Source organism: Chiloscyllium punctatum, chromosome 41 (assembly GCF_047496795.1).
Source record: "Chiloscyllium punctatum isolate Juve2018m chromosome 41, sChiPun1.3, whole genome shotgun sequence".
Taxonomy (NCBI): Eukaryota; Metazoa; Chordata; class Chondrichthyes; order Orectolobiformes; family Hemiscylliidae; genus Chiloscyllium; species Chiloscyllium punctatum.
The window spans coordinates 22,145,840-22,161,834 of record NC_092779.1 but is presented as its reverse complement, the minus strand read 5'-3'; the positions used below and the strand labels follow the sequence as shown (position 1 = coordinate 22,161,834).

Genomic DNA, 15,995 nt, shown 5'->3' with positions numbered 1-15,995 from the left:
TGCAGGTGATGGAAATCCGAGTTCAGATTAGACCGGTGCTGGAAAAGCACAGGTCAGGCAGCATCCGAAACGTCAATTTTCCTCAGATGCTGCCTGACCTGCTGTGCTTTTCCAGCACCACTCTAATCTAGACTTAAACCAGTGGTCTCTCCCTAATGAGAGAGAGCAGCCTATGGGTCCAGTGGGAGTTTAGCCAACTTACCCAGTTAACACTTGTAGCCACAGAAGATGCACCATGTAATTTTCAGCTATGGGCAGTGTTGGCAAATTGCCATCCACCACTTTGCTTGACCACTGTCATTGCCTTGTGCACCGCGTCACAAGGACTTAACCAGTTACCCTCCTCGCTAGTGTGAAGATGCTAGCGTGGAACACTGAACCCAGAGAGGATCTAGCTTAGGGACATTACACACTGCGCCACAACATAACCTCAAAGTAAAACAAAAAAAAATGGGGCCAGATTTTCCAACGACCTGTTCACCTTCACCTCGCTGGGCGCAGTCGAATTGAACGAGTGGGTGTAGAAAAGTTGCGGTATCCAAATAAGAGACGGTCCGCATTAATACAGCACTGTCTGGGGCGAGATCCAGAATAAGGCGAAACTGCATTAGTCCCAGTGAGTGGGAATTAACTTTGAGCGTGCGGGGAGTGGATGCATGGGGGGGGCATCGGTTGGGTGGCGACCATTGGTCGGGGACACGGTGCAAAGAATTGCCCTGGTTTGATCCGCCTCTTGCTGAAAAAGTGGGCGAAGATGTGGTTCTCCCCCCCCCCCGTATTTTTGCAGAGCGCAGAGGGAGGGAGGTTGTGGGAGAGAACTGCAAGTTGCAGCGTGTGAAAATGATTGGTCTGATGATGGGCGGATATTTCCCGGGGCTGCTCAACAGAATGTGATGAGGGTGAAGACGCAATGGGGAGAAGTAACTGACGTACTGGAGTCAGGTACCGAGACCAGCAGCAGCAGCAACTTGCTCGCTCAGCTCGACAGCAGCACTCCGGAGCTAGAGGGGTTGTTGTGGTGTGGCGGGGGGGTGGGGGGGCTGCTTTCGGCTCACCAGCTGCAATATAGCTCACCTTCAGCGCAAGAAAAAAAACCCTACTGATCTCCAGCGCACATACACACACACACACACACATCTCTACCAAAGCGGGAGCAGAATGCAGCATTTAATACAGCAGCTCCCAAGAAGATTTCCAGTTCGGTTTCGTTAATTCACCAGGACTTCGCTGTTGATGTCTATTTGGAATGATGGGGACCTTCCCTCTTTCTCTGGGATTCGGTTGTCTTTTTGTGTTTTGCGCTCATTTGGGTTCCTCATCTCAAGGTAAGCTTGAGCCTTTTTTTAAAAAATAAATAAAGCCCCTTTTTTATGTCTAATCTTGCCAGGGATTGATAATAAACAGAAAGAGAGGGGGTTACGTGTTGTTTACTTTTTTTTAAAAAAAGCACCCTTGCTAATAATTGAGATTATTGAAATATGTTTGCTCATTTTATTTTTTGTTGCTGTGCGAAATCTTTGCTGGAAAACGAAGTACAGGATCAGGAGAAGGCAGAAAAATAGCGGGGTGGTCAGGGATCCGGGCTGCTGGCGAGGGGATGGAGTGGGTCCGTTATTTTCAGGTGAAAGGGGAGACGATTGAAGGCATTCGAGCTGGTAAACATACGTCGCTGTCTCCTGCAAAACAAAATAAACACAACAGAACAGAAAGGATGCGTTCGTGTGAGAGGGCGCTTTCCGGGCCGGGGTGGGGGCTGGGGGGACGGTGGGGGCTCTGTCTGGATGGAGCATCTCCCAAGAAGATTGCGAATCAACGGTGTCGCACAGCGCAGGCGAGTCAGGAAGAATAAAGAATTCAATGTGAAACGGGAAAGAGCGGGAAGAAATTGGGGTAAAGAAAAACGAGAGACAGAAATCCAGTGAAATGAAGGATAACTGGGAAGAAAAGTCCGGGCGAAAGGAAAGAATAAGTAGAAAGTAGGAGGGAGGAGAGAGAGAGATCGAGGAAATGAAGAGTGGAGGATAAATTTACTGTCAGTGACTTAATGTGAGGGATTACTTATGTCCCCCACGTGAGACGGTTGTATTATCTGCGGATTCTAGATTCATTTGTATTCACTATCCAACTTGCCATTTAAAAAGTATTATTATAAATAATCATTAATGCGTGCGCAGTGGAAGAGACGAGAGAATGCGGGCTGGATGAATGAATAGATTAACACCAGCTCCTATACACACACACACACACACACAGACAGTGAGTCCAGCTGTTGCGCGCCAGAGCGGTACGTGCCTTGGAAGGGTGTGTGTGTGTTGGGGGGGGGGGGAGGTAGAGAAGGGATTGGGGTGTGAGAGCTTTCCTTTCGGTTTCCTCTTGTTTTCACTCCTGTTTTGGCGACAGAAGTTAGTCCGCGTGTTGATCGACTCCGAACGCTTGTTCTTTCACAGCCCGGTTCACTGAGCTCCCCGAGAGTGTGACAGCGAGAGAAGGGGACAATGTGGAAATGGCCTGTGCTTTCAGGGGCAGCGGTTCCCCGTCCTATTACTTAGAGATCCAGTGGTGGTTCATCCGAGCTCCATCGGAGCAGGAATACAGTCCAGAGACCAGCAAGATTCAGGTACTCGGCAGTTCCGGGGAGACTTGTTCAGCCTGGCTTCTCTCTCACACTTGGCGACGTATCCTTCAAATATATAGGCGCCACATCTCACACACAGACATCCTTACATACAAGCTCATCACATACTCCGTCCTGCAAACAAACCCTCTCATGCACACTGTTCATATACTCCCTCCACACACACCTCACATACGCACACCCTTATGTACAAGCTCCCCCTAATCACACACCCTCATATATACACACTGACACACACAGACTCTTCATACACAACCCTTGCACACACCCTCACATGCAGACATTTCACGCACTCTCTCTAACACACACGTATTCATACATATTCACCATCACACAATCACTTCACACCTTCAAATGAATCCCCTTTCTCCCTTGCATTCAAAATCTTTCACATATCTGTGCATATACTCTCTCTTCCATATGCATTCTCACGTATATACATCCTTTTACTATTAATGCACTCTCACACATATATCCTAACTCATACACACTCTCATGCACACACATACATTCCACATATGTCTTCATACATTATCTCAGACATACACCTACACGTGGAAAAACACAGGCACACTTCAAATTTCACGCTTCATACACAAACACATACAAATTACCTCATGTCAACACCCTTTTCAAACACATGCCAAACACTCCCTGTCACGCATATGCATGCACACCTTTACTACATATTCTAACATACATATCTTTAAGCACCCACAGTCACTCTTACCCAAGTATACACATGCAAACACATATTCCAAAATATTTGCCCTCCAACACATACAAATACTTATAGTCAAAAGTTCCCACAAACATACATACACATATTTGCACATATGTACCATCCATCACATATATTCTATCACATTGATATAACTTCACACATGTATCCTGAACCACACTTCCTCAAGGGCACATACTCAAACCCTTGATACATTCCTTCATGCAATGTTTTACATACTCAACACACAGTCTCTCATACACATACAATCCCTCACAAACAGTCTCTCATACAAACATATAGACACTCCCCTAAATATGAATATGACCTAATAATAATAATTACAGATCCATACTCACCAACACATGCAATCAGCCTTACACATAAGCAGGTGCATACATGTTCTGAAACAAACATATTCATAAACACATTCCCAATCTCTTACATATTCACACAATGCTTCATACAGCCATAATATGTCACCCCCTACACACAACTTCAAGCAAACCTATGCGCACACATACCCTGTCTCTGACACTTCCACACTTCTTTAGTTCTAGAGACTACACAATTCCTTACACAAACATCTCTCACCCTCCTTCAAAAACATGCAGGTGCACATGTACATACACACACACTATATATACACACATCCTCTTCAACACACAAATTCTCTCACACATCCTCACCTGAACAGCCATATATTTTCAAATAATCTCAAACTTTCTCAGCTTCTGACTGACTCCCTCGCACAACACCCATGCATACATCCATGCCAGACTCATTCAGGCAAATTGTCAGACATCCCTCCACTCAAGTTACTTCACACATCCTCACACAGGCCATACCTTATTGCACACCACCTTACATTCTTTCACACTCACAGACTGCCTCACCTATACTTACTCACATTCACAGACTGCCTCACCTGTACTTACACACACATACTCTCAGACTGCCTCATCTATACTTGCACACACTCACACTCCCCTCCCACACACACATTTTACCATACTCACCCTCACGAATGCTTTAACACACACATATAGCCTCACCAATGAGTACATACACTCACCCCCTCCTCCCCCCCCAACCCCACACACACACACACGCCTTCTTTTATACTATTTAACGATCCCAGTTTTGCATCCATCTGGATAATTTCTTTGGCTCATTCATTCCTGCGCGGTGATTCCATTGCAGCCTTGCGGTTGGCTGGATTTTTGTTGGTGCATGTATCTACTCGGTGGTGTATCCTGTCCTATCCCCTTAAGGCTAACCTCATCCCCCTCCCCCCACAGAAACTCAGACACCTCAAGGAAAACCCGAGTACGGTAGGAAGATGTTTAGAACTGCACTGCCCCTTTTTTTTGCGGCGTGTTTCGCAATTTTGTAGCTGTGAGCCTGTGAAAGAGTTAGGAACGCTGCGGTATTGAGCAGTATTGTCCAGGAAACAAGGCGCGCCACGCGTTGAGCAGTTTGACGGGGAACGCGTGTAGCTCCACTTGAGGAGGTGACCTGATTTACTGTTTACAGAACACACAGCCCGGGTTAACATCTGACACTTCTCTCCCATCGAGGGGTCTTTGTGAAATGCACGAGCAAAAACTCGGCTGCAAAAACATTTGGAAAAACCCTGTATGTTAGACAAGAGAATTATCCGCGAGTGTTATTGGGGCTGGTGGGGGGGACACAGTGAGGGGACTGCGGTCTAAATATACAAGAAATAGAAGGCAGGGCGGAGCTCTGAGTCACTTGTTTAAAGGTCAGGGCGAATGCAGACCGTGACCACATGAAAGTATCGAGTTGGGTCATTCTTCGTCCTGAGAAGTTACCGCACTGCTGTACTGTGAAGCGGAGGAGATGGGAATAATACATCTTGTCTCATTCCTCATTCCAAAGCCGCTCCAACCGGTCAGCTTTGTCACTGACTGGGTCCCCGTCCACTTTGGGAGTGTGGGGGTGAAGGGACGGGGATGGGGGCGATATATAACAGGCTCCAATCCGTATTGGGAAAAGTTGGTGATTCATCAGTTGCTGGATTATAGAATGATATCGACGCCCAGGGGAGGTTAGCCAAGCGTTTAACCGTCAAGGCGTAACCATAGATGGAGCCCCATCTGGGAACACAGATAAAACTGCCCCATTAACACGCCCGTTTTGTCACCAGAGACACCGGGAAGGTTTGAAGGGAAGCTATTTAATTCACAGCGAGACGCAGAAGGGGAAATCCAAGATTTTAACATTTTGGTGCGTAGCCATTGGCAGAGAGAGAGAGGTCGTGTCAGATCAGTGTGTGTATGTGTGTTGGGCGATTCTTCTCCAGCCTTGTTAGAGGTTTTGTTTCCCTGGTTGATGTCTCGGCCTCACGCTGTGCTCAATTGTTTTGTCTTCATGCAGTTGGACACTTTGCCACAAAGCGAAATGATCAACGACGAGACGAAGATCAGTGTGAGTAAGAAGGGTCTGACTAGAGGCTGGGTGAAAGGGACTTGACAGCAATGTATCTCCCGCATGCAATGCAGTGCAGCCCCAGAGGGAGGGGAATGGAACCTGTCTCCTGGTCTCAATCGCATCTCCGCGACGCGTCAGTCCCGCGGTCCCGAAGTAGTTGGACCCGGGGTGTGAAGGGGGGGGGAGAGATTTGAGGGGCGGGCAGTGGTTTAATGGGGTCGAGGAATCGGTGTAAGGGCCGGTTGTACAGCACAGCTGCTGCCTGTCAGCGCAAACACGGATGCAGGAACACAAGGATGCTCTGTAGGAATTATGCAAATCTTGACCCCAGCAACATCGGACTGTAATTAAGACATTAATCTGTTTGGTGGCTGCCCCTGCTGGCTGTGAGAGGCGACGGTGTTAAAGGAAAAAGTGCAAGTGTTTTTTTTTGGAGAAAAATATGAGTGTAATCAAGTCTCGCAATTGAAGTTCATTTAAATTCGATTAATTCCTAATGGAGTGGATGCGATGATGATAATGTTAATTAACAGTCTCGCTCTTTTAATTGGTCACTGTCACATTGTGGAACGGAAGACACGCTCGGGATTTCCCATCAGAAGTGCAATAAACTGTTTTGCAGCCGCAAATTTGATCGCCCTCTCTTGTGCCCTTCGGAGTAAACCGCCATATGAGGATATCCAGGTCCCCCCCACCCCCCAAAAGTAGCGTTCTAATTTTCATCCCCAGGACCTATCCATTCCACTAAATCTCGCCACTGGTGTAAGGCGGAGGGGAGGGGTGGGGGACACTTTCCACTCACTATTGGACCTGGCCTTGCACCTGGGACAGACAGTGCATCCCTTTCTACCTGAATCAAGATTTGGAGATGTCGGTGTTGGACTGCTGTGTACAAAGTTAAAAATCACACAACACCAGATTATAGTCCAACAAGTCACAACCACCTGATGAAGGAGCAGCGCTCCGAAAGCTAGTGCTTCCAATTAAACCTGTTGGACTATAACCTGGTGTTGTGTGATTATTACCTGAGTGAAAGGCTTATCCAAATCCTCTGCAGCACATTGGCCTCTCCTGCACAAAGGGTAGGTCCAATTCACTCACAATACAGGAAGGTGTAACCTGACCATCAGCAGACATTTCGTCACTCAGAGTGTGGGATGCTCTAGCACCGGGAAACTGTTGAGAGCAGAGCACTGAAGGTCTTGTAGAAAGGTGTAAATATGGTTCTTAGGGCTAAAAGGGATCAAAAGATATTGGAAGAAAGCAGGAACAGCCATAGTCCTGTTGACTGTGAAGACCGAATGGCCCACTGTTTACAATATTGCGATCTATCTGTGACCTGACACTTGTTATATCTTGGCAAGACTCTGACACTAGGGCGGCGTAGACTTGACATTGGAGCCCTGTTGCCACCAGCTCAGGATTGGGTTTTGTTTTTGAATTTCTGACAGATTGAGGTGAAGGTCGGTGGGAACGAGGGTGGTATATGTGGGGAAATTGCTGGAGTCTGGTTTGTGAGCCTCTTGCCCCGCCCTCCCCTCCCACCCCACCCACCCACTCACCCCCCCTCCCCCTTTTGCAGACCGTCAAAGTGATGGGCAGCGACATCTCGCACAAGCTGCAGATCTCCAAAGTGCGGAAGGATGACGAGGGTCTGTATGAGTGCCGAGTGACCGACGCCAACAACGGCGAGCTGCATGAGTACAAGGCTCAGGGGCACCTGTATGTGAACGCCAGCCACGCCCGCGCCCTGCAGGCACTGGAGGCGCCGCCTCTGCCGCTGCACGATGGCAAGGGGCTGCGGGCACCAGCCGGACCGGCTGCGGCTCCTTCCAGCGAGCGACCGGGCCGGCACTCCCCCAGCAACCGAGTGGCGCACACGGGACAGACCGGAGCCACGACCAGACCCGCGGCCACAATCCTCAGGCAGAGTGCCACATCCACATCAGGTAAGGCAGGCGGAGACTACAGCAGCACTGTTAGTGTCAGCCTGGGCACATACACTCACTTCTCACCCTCACAGCCTGGGCATGCAGTATGCCAACTTTACTAACCCACACGGCCATGGATCAATGGCAGGAAGTAAGGAATAATCTGAAAGCGCCAACCTACACTCCCTTCTGCGAATTTAACAGGCGTGAAAACCAAAATGTTGGAGATCACAGCGAGTCAGGCAGCATCCCTGGAGAGAGAGCAAGCTAATGTTCCGAGTCTAGATGACTCTCCATCAGAGTTGGTCATCCAGAAGAGATGGTTGCTACCTGGCCCACTGTAATCTCCAGCATTGTTTTGTTTCCCGTTCAGATTCCAGCATCTGCAGTAATTCGCTCCTATATTTACAGGATTACAGTGCAGTTGGAGGCCATTCGCCCCACACAGATATGAAGTTTCTGTATAATTCATTGATAATGTATAAACCATTGTACTTAGCAAGCATTTGCTTAGTTTAGACAACAGGGAAGATTGTACTGGGCAGTTTTGATCGAATGAGGTACAGAAAGCATTCCCTTTAAGTTGCAACTTTGACCAAGACCTCGGGTAATTTGAAAGCATTTCCCAATCAAGTACAAGAGTGTGTTTTAAGTTGCTTAGGCAAAAGCAGCAGCCACATTTCTGATTTAAAAAGGCAGCATCTGGCTAAGGTTAGGGGAGATGAAAGAGCAGCCATATAATTGTTAGCGATGTTGCCTGAGGGGCGAGTATTCACCAGGAAACCGGGACCTGTAATATATTTTTTTCAGATGTAGGCTAACAGAAAGAGCTATCTACTCATTAATCTCTCTATGTAATCTGTGTTCAGAAAGCATATACACCTGTGTACAATGTCTTAAGTAACTACTGAAGGCGAACGGAATTGAATCCAATAGCATCACAGACCATAAGAATCAAGTGTGAGCAGATGGCAAGGAGGCAAAGGCCTGTGAGCACGATGTATTTGTAAGTCAACATCATCATCTGGGATGGTGTTAGAGCAGGGCATGGTTCAACGAATAACAAAAGGTCACGGTGTGATGCGAGTCGCAAGGGTAATCTGGGTAATTGGAAGGATTGGCCAACACTAGCACATCAACTCTACAATCGCTGCATCCACATTATAAAACACTATTAATCTACTATCTGAAGCATGGGATTAAATACAGTTGCCCTTTATGTCCCCAATTATATTATCTCCCTATTGAGATGGACCGTGTCTCCCTATGCAGGCTGAATGGAATAAATTTGGTCTAATTGTGAAAAGGCGACACTTGGCGTTTATAAGCTTGTTGTGTACTGTAATTATTACTCTGATATGTAATCAGACCCGTTTATTGCATGTACATTATTACCTACGCTTTTCTGAGAGTGTACTGTCGTTTCAAAATCATCTTTGATCCATCGAATTGAGCTCCTGCAGCCAACAACCTCTCGATGAAAAACACTGCAAAGTGCTCGGCTGCTCCACGGAGTCTCCGGCTGTTTTGTGGTTATGGTGCAACAGACCCGCCGTCCTTCACGCTGTTTTGTTCTTCCACTAACTCGATGTTTCCTCTGAGAATGCTGCTTCCTTCACCAAAGGCCACTCGCTGCCTCGGCCCCCCCTCTTGGGTTTGGACCAGGGTCAGCCTGTGTTGTCATATTGTGCAAATGCATGCGACGGGCGGTCACAGCAAATGCCAGCGTTACTGTGAAATAACATGTGTATGAACAACGGTATTTTTGGGAAACATAATCTTCCAGATGAGCGAATGTTTTAACTTCTTCCGCAGGTACGACGGTCGTAGCTGCAAGCGACGGACTAGGTGTGCTGCTGGTTTTTTGTGGCTTTTTGAAGGGTGCTTTGCTATAGTCTTAGTGCTGACTTTTCCACTATCACTTTCTCTTAAAGCAAAGAGCGATTGGATGGTAAAATCCATGGACTGGGCAGCAAAATCGACTTTAAACTCCCACCTTTCTGCACCCAATGCACTGTAATTCTCTAGAAACGGGAGCCCTTAGCGAGGCCGGCAAAGCAAGCGAGCTAAAGCGCCACTGGCGGCAGTGGCCGAGGATATTCACTGCAAATGGATTTTGACATTGATAATGAACCACTCTGGGGGCAATTCGTGTGCGAGATTGCCGCTCTCGGGGCGTTCTCTTACACAAAATAAAAACCGGGCACCAGGAGGCCACCGGTGTCCATAGACCTGCCTGAAGTGCATCGGAGCCTGTCAGCTCAGCGTGGGTGCAAGATTTTAACTGTCCCCGTCTCCACATTAAAGGCACTCTGATCATTCTCTGAAGGTCTTGATTTCCACCATAACCCTCTGTGTAAGTGTGTGCAGGATTCTCGTTGCAATAGAGACACCTTCAGGACATGTGCGACGTTTCGCCCTCAGCGCCTGGATGTTTCACTTTACCTGTACTAGTTTGATATATCAACCCGTTGGAAACCTCCCGTATGTGCAGAGCCGACCTAAAGCCGGATGTTTTATTGCTTCTCAATGTGCTGTCGTTAACCCCTTCTCTTCCCCCTCCCTCCCTGGACCTAAATGTCCCTTCCACCATTACAATGCTCGGTGTGACTCCAATATGGTTTTATTTTACCTTTTTTGAATAACTGGCTGAATCCTAATTTTAATAATACCACACTGTGTGACCACCCCCTTTTATTTTTCACCCCTATTAACGTATTCACTCAAGATTCTGGACAATCGCTTATCGAGATGCAAGTTGTGTATTTAAACCAATTTTCGTACGGTCTGTGAGTCAACAATACAAAAAAAAATAGAAATTGACAGTATCCTGTGAGTGTTTTTTTGTTAGAGAGAGAGAGCAAGAGAATGTAAGGAATCGCGTGTTGATGTTGTTTTAATTTCGTCCCAATCCAATGTCATCTATTTATCATCCGAACGCAACATGACGATACCGCGAGGTACCGATTGGAAATCCTATGCAGAGGCTAAAGCAGATCGACTTAAACAAAGACAAAGAACGAAAATATGGTTAACAAGTTGTGTTCTGTTGCACTCTTTATTTCCAACTGCAAGTAAAGAAAGCCCGAAAGAGCTGAGGATGCTGTAAATCACAAACAAAAACAGAAATTGCAGGTGCTGAGCTTTTCCAGCAATTTCTGTTTTTATGAACGTTTTGAACAGCTGTTGAGTCAGTTCAACTGTTGCATTAAATATTCATGGGTGAGGTGACACCGATCCAGTATATTCAAGGAATTGTAATGATGCAGAAGCGTGCAATAAGCTTAATGCAATATCAGCTTCTCAAATTAAATTTCTCATTTAGTAAACCACAACAGGATCTGGGGAATATCCAACACTCTGAACCCAACTCATTCCCAATTTGAGGTCGGGGGTGGGGATGCTAGGAGGAGTGGAAGGCGTTGTATGCTGAAGTAAGGGTTTGACTGCCATTAGTTCTTGAGGAAAATTGTCAGGAAGCTGGTAAACACTGGAGCAGAAGACAGCACATCCCTTTGGGAAAGGTTCACTGAGCCTCGATGTCTTTTGGCGGGGGGGGGGTGTAAGATTGAGCTGAAGCAGTCCAGCAGCACCCCCCCCCCCCACCCCCCAGGAGGTGCTGGGAGGGCTCACTGCTGGGTGGGCTGGGGGGGGGGTGGAGGTTGCCGTTTTCTTAATGGGGTTGCCTCTGCCTCCGCTCCAACCCACTGGCACTATCCCAGAGAGGGGCTGGAAAAGATTCCACCCGCTAAACCCCAAATCAACATGACCGGGGTGGGGGGAGGAAACAAAAACTCCCTCCTTGCTCATCATCTCATTGCCACTTGTGGGAGCTTGCTGTGCACAAACTGCGTCACAGCGGTGACCAGGTTGTACAGGTCTTTGGGGGGGCATTGCGCATTTGCCGAAAGGCGCTATGTAAATGCAAGCCCGGTTTGTCCCAATAATCCGGCGCGGAGCGAGGCCGCACGTCCGACCGCTTTGCGAATACTTTGTGGTGGGGTTGGCCTACATATACTGTAAATTTTAAAAAAGTACAAATTGATAGCCTCCTTTACAAGAACTGTCAAACCCTTTCCTTCTATTTGTGAGTTAATCCCTGCAAATTAACTGTAGGGGCAAGTCCACAGTTTCTCCCATACCCGCTGGCCTTGTAATTATGACACTTATATTTTAGTCTGATAAACAATAACTGGCTTTCTGAAGGTGACGCCTCCTTCATCAGCTGGGTGACATTCTGCCTGTTTGATATGACTCACCGAGTAAAGCAGCGAAGTGAGCTTGCCTTCAGGTACTGACAGGGTTTGGCTGGACCTCAGTGTCTCAGGACATTTCAGCTCATCAATGTAGGTGTAAGCGTGCCAAGTTTGCCAGGTAAGGCCAAATCGCCCGCTGGAATCAGAGCGCCATCAAAAGCGAAGAAGCTCTCCCATATTTAATCATCTGTCCAACAGTGCGGTGCTGGAAAAAGCACAGCAGGTCAGGCAGTATCCGAGGAGCAGGAGAGTCGACGTTGCGGACATAAACCCTTCATCAGGAATGGGGCTGGCTTGTATACACATATTTTAAAAAAAACAAACTGAGGGCCTCCTTTACACAACCTGCTAAACCATTTCCTTCTATTTGTGAGTTAATCCCTGCAAATAAGCCGCAGGGACAAGCCCACCGTTTCTCCCATACCCGCTGGCCTTGTAATTATGACTCTTGTATTTTAGTTTGATAAACAACCCTGATGAAAGGCTTTTATCCGAAACGTCGACTCTCCTGGTCCTCGGAAGCTACCTGACCTGTTGTGCTTTTCCAGCGCCACACTTTTGGACTCTGACTCTCCAGCATCTGCAGCCCTCACTTTATCCACACTTCAAATCAGCTGGTGACCCCTGAGAGTGACTTCTCACCAGAACTCACTCCATTTCCTCGCTGCCACCCCCTTACACATGATGTTTCTCGAATTGATGAGTATCTCCACGCTTTCTGTTTAAATTTCAGACAACCGCCGTCTTCAATACTTTTGTATCTGAATCCTCACTCCTGGCAGGAACATTGATATTTCCACTCAAGCCGGTTGCTAAATGAAACGAGGTAACGCCCGACTCTCCGCTGGTTTTTCGAGTGCTTATAGAAAGGTCTTAGGCCAAGCTTCACAGAGGATGAACATCCCTCATCTGAGAATCCTCTGTGTACTAATGTCCATCAGATCCAGTGAGAATATCTCTCTTTTGAGCTGTTTTCCTGAAGTGAAATTTCTAATCAGATACAGATACTTTGGTTGCAACGAATCGATGGGTTAGTGATGTACTTATTTTAAGATATTGATTAGAAATTAGGCATATTGATCGGTTCCTTCCTTCCCTGCCCGTCCTCACACCCACCCACTCACCCCACTCTCTTTCAGAAGTAGGTATGTGTTTCAAGATACAGTTAAATAAAAGGTCAATGGAAAGCAATTTCTGCTGTGCATAGATAATAAACTTACTTCACATTGCTCAGGTCTAAGCCAAATGCAGTTAAATTTACCCAGATCCTTGAGGTGTTACTGTCATGCACCGAAATAAACCCAATATGACTTACAAGAAGTTATGGGTCATTGACCCAGCAGATTGCATAAGTGTATAGACAGCAGCATGTTTCTCCAGTGCAGTATCATAGAACCAAATAACATTGAAGGATTCGGCCTACCATACCTGTAACTGCCTGAAATCACTAACCAAATGGTTCCATTCTCCTCCTCTTACCTTCAAGCCCTGCAATGTAAGACCAAAAGAAATAGGAACACGAGTATCCCATTTGGCCCCCTCAAATGCTCTACCATCAATAGGATCATGGCTGATTGGACATTCCTCATGTCCACTTTCCTGCTGTTTCCACAGAACCTTTGATTGCCATATTCATCAAGAATCTATCTACCTCAGCCTGAAGTATCCACCAGGACTCTGTTCTTAGAGCTCTCTATGTCAAGGAGTTCCAAAGACTTATCCTTATTACAGTTTTAAGTAAAAGCTTCTTAATTCTGAGACTATGCCCTCTGGTCCTAGACTGTCCCAGGAGAGGGAACATCCTCTGGCATTTACTCTATCAAGTCCCTTAAAAATCCAATATATTTCAACCAGATCATCTCTCATTCTCCTAAATTCCAGTGAGTGGAGTTCCAACCTGTTTTCTCACAAGATACTCCCTGCATACTACAAATCATCCTAGTGAATCTCCTCTGAGGTGTCTACAATGAAATCATATCCTTTCTCAAATAAGGGGGACAAAACCATTAACATGGTCTCACTAAGAGTTGCAGTAAGACTCCCTTACTCTTATACTCTAATCCCCTCAAAAAAGTGGCCCACATTTTATTAGCTTTCCAGATTATCTGCTGCACTGTGTGCTAGCTTTCTCTTTTTCATGTACAAATATCCCCAGACCACTTTGTGTTGCAGCTTTTTTGCAGTTTTGCTCTTCGTTTTTAAGCAGAGATATGATTCTTTCTCTGAAATTCAGTACTGAATGTGTTTCGATCACTTTCATACACAGTGTCTGAACATCAATAACTTTATGTGTCTGTAGGGAGAGAACGCTCAATCCCAAACTGCTGTCTGAGGCTAAACTGTAAGTGCAATTAAAGATTCACCACATAAACATTGTTAAGATGAAATTTCGGTAATTTCTAGAACTTTTCTTTTAAAAAAAGTAAGTTAAACAATTTCAAGAGTTGCTGATGTACCACAATTAGTAATTTTCAAATTGTTTTGAATTTCAAATCTTTGGAAATTTTATCTATTCATAGCAATCCCTGATTTAGTTCATTTTGGTTTTCAAAATAGCTTCATACTACAACTGAAGAACTCATAGGTGACCCAAAGTAACCATTTCTTTCTTGTGTTGAATCTAACCCTGCCCCACCTTCTCCCCAGCCTTATTTAATGAGCCTACTTTTTAGGGCAAAACAAAAAGAATTATGGTTCTCACTCTCTCACAAAATAAAGAAAGAAGGCAGCATAGAACTGACCAATTTAGGATCTACTGCTTTAATTCTTCTCCTTGTGCCAACAGCAGTCAAATACTGCCTTTAGGATTGACATATTTGGTGCAAAGATTCTAGGAATAGGAATGAATCACATAGTTCCCCAAACTGTTTCCCCCATTCAATTGCTGACCTCTAACTTGTCCATAAGCACAGTTTGGTCTCAGATCTTGTAGTACCTTGATCCTATACATCCACCTCAGAGTCTACATTTTCAGTTCATCTAACCTTAACTTTACAAAGGAGAATTGAACATAAACTGTTGGTATCACTCTGTTTCGCAAACCGGCTAACTGAGTTTCACCAATCCCACAGGCCAAGTACATCTTAAAGAAGTAAAATGAACAACTGATGATGCTGGAGATTTGAAACAAACAAAAAGAAAACCCCTAGAAATTGCTGGAGAAATTCAGCAAGTCTGGCAGCACCAGTGGAGAGAAAATGCTCCCACTCCATAGAGTCAGAGAGATGTACAGCATGGAAACAGACTCTTCAGTCCAACTCGTCCATGCCGGCCAGATATCGTAACCTAATCTAGTCCCATTTACAAGCACTTGGCCAATATCCCTCTAAACCCTTCCTATTCATATACCCATCCAGATGCTTTTTAAATGTTGTAATTATACCAGCCTCTGCCACTTCCTCTGGTAGCTTAAATGTTCTACACAATTCAACAAGTTTATTACGAATTAAAAATCAGTTAAACCAGTAAAGGGGGGAAGGAATGTATAGCAACGTCATTAATCACTATAATAGTTTTAAAACATTAAGCAGAGAGAGTATGTGCAATGAGAGATGGTATTTGAGTTAAATGGGAAAGGTAGCTTAGTCGTTAGCTCTACTATTTCCCAGAGGGTTAGGAACATGAGTACGATTCTAGCTAGGGTGCTACTGTGGGTGTGGAGTTGGTGCATTCCCCCCATGTCTGAGCGGGGTAAACCTCTGGTTTCTTTCCACAGTATAAAGATATGCAGGTTCGGCGAGCTATCCATAGCAACTGCAGGGTTATAAGGGTTGAATGGAATGTCCTTTGGTGGGTGAATCGAAAGACCAGCTGCCATAAGGATTCAGCAATTCCCTTTTCAAAAAAAGAATTCAGTCTCTGCAGAATAGCGACGCTTGAACTGTTGAATAAGCATAACGCTTAAGCGTTTGAGACGGTAACCCTATCATTACTGGTCCTTGTGGGGTTTGAGGGAAGAATTCAGTTAGTCGCAGAAACGGGCAGGACATTTGACCAGT

At 45.9% G+C, this 15,995-nt stretch overlaps 1 protein-coding gene across 2 annotated transcripts; it reads left to right on the top strand.

Annotated features, from left to right (window-relative positions):
* The first annotated feature begins 1,031 nt into the window (after window positions 1–1,031).
* Window positions 1,032–10,564, top strand: vstm2a (V-set and transmembrane domain containing 2A). 2 transcript variants are annotated; one of them, XM_072560555.1, is made up of 5 exons: window positions 1,032–1,325; window positions 2,448–2,617; window positions 5,757–5,807; window positions 7,393–7,759; window positions 9,676–10,564. In XM_072560555.1, exons 1-5 carry the CDS (start codon window positions 1,247–1,249, stop codon window positions 9,759–9,761), a joined length of 753 nt encoding a protein of 250 aa, XP_072416656.1. In that variant the 5' UTR covers window positions 1,032–1,246; the 3' UTR covers window positions 9,762–10,564. The 2 variants fall into 2 exon arrangements, with proteins under 2 accessions (XP_072416656.1, XP_072416657.1); XM_072560556.1 differs by having other exon boundaries at window positions 1,033–1,325; window positions 9,557–10,564.
* Window positions 10,565–15,995: the final 5,431 nt, after the last annotated feature.

Coding starts and splice junctions, on each gene's coding strand:
- vstm2a (XM_072560555.1), top strand. CDS start 1,247: ATGATGGGGACCTTCCCTCTTTCTCTGGGATTCGGTTGTCTTTTTGTG. Junction 2,618..5,756: donor CAGAGACCAGCAAGATTCAG/GTACTCGGCAGT, acceptor GTCTTCATGCAG/TTGGACACTTTGCCACAAAG. Junction 5,808..7,392: donor ACGACGAGACGAAGATCAGT/GTGAGTAAGAAG, acceptor CCCCTTTTGCAG/ACCGTCAAAGTGATGGGCAG.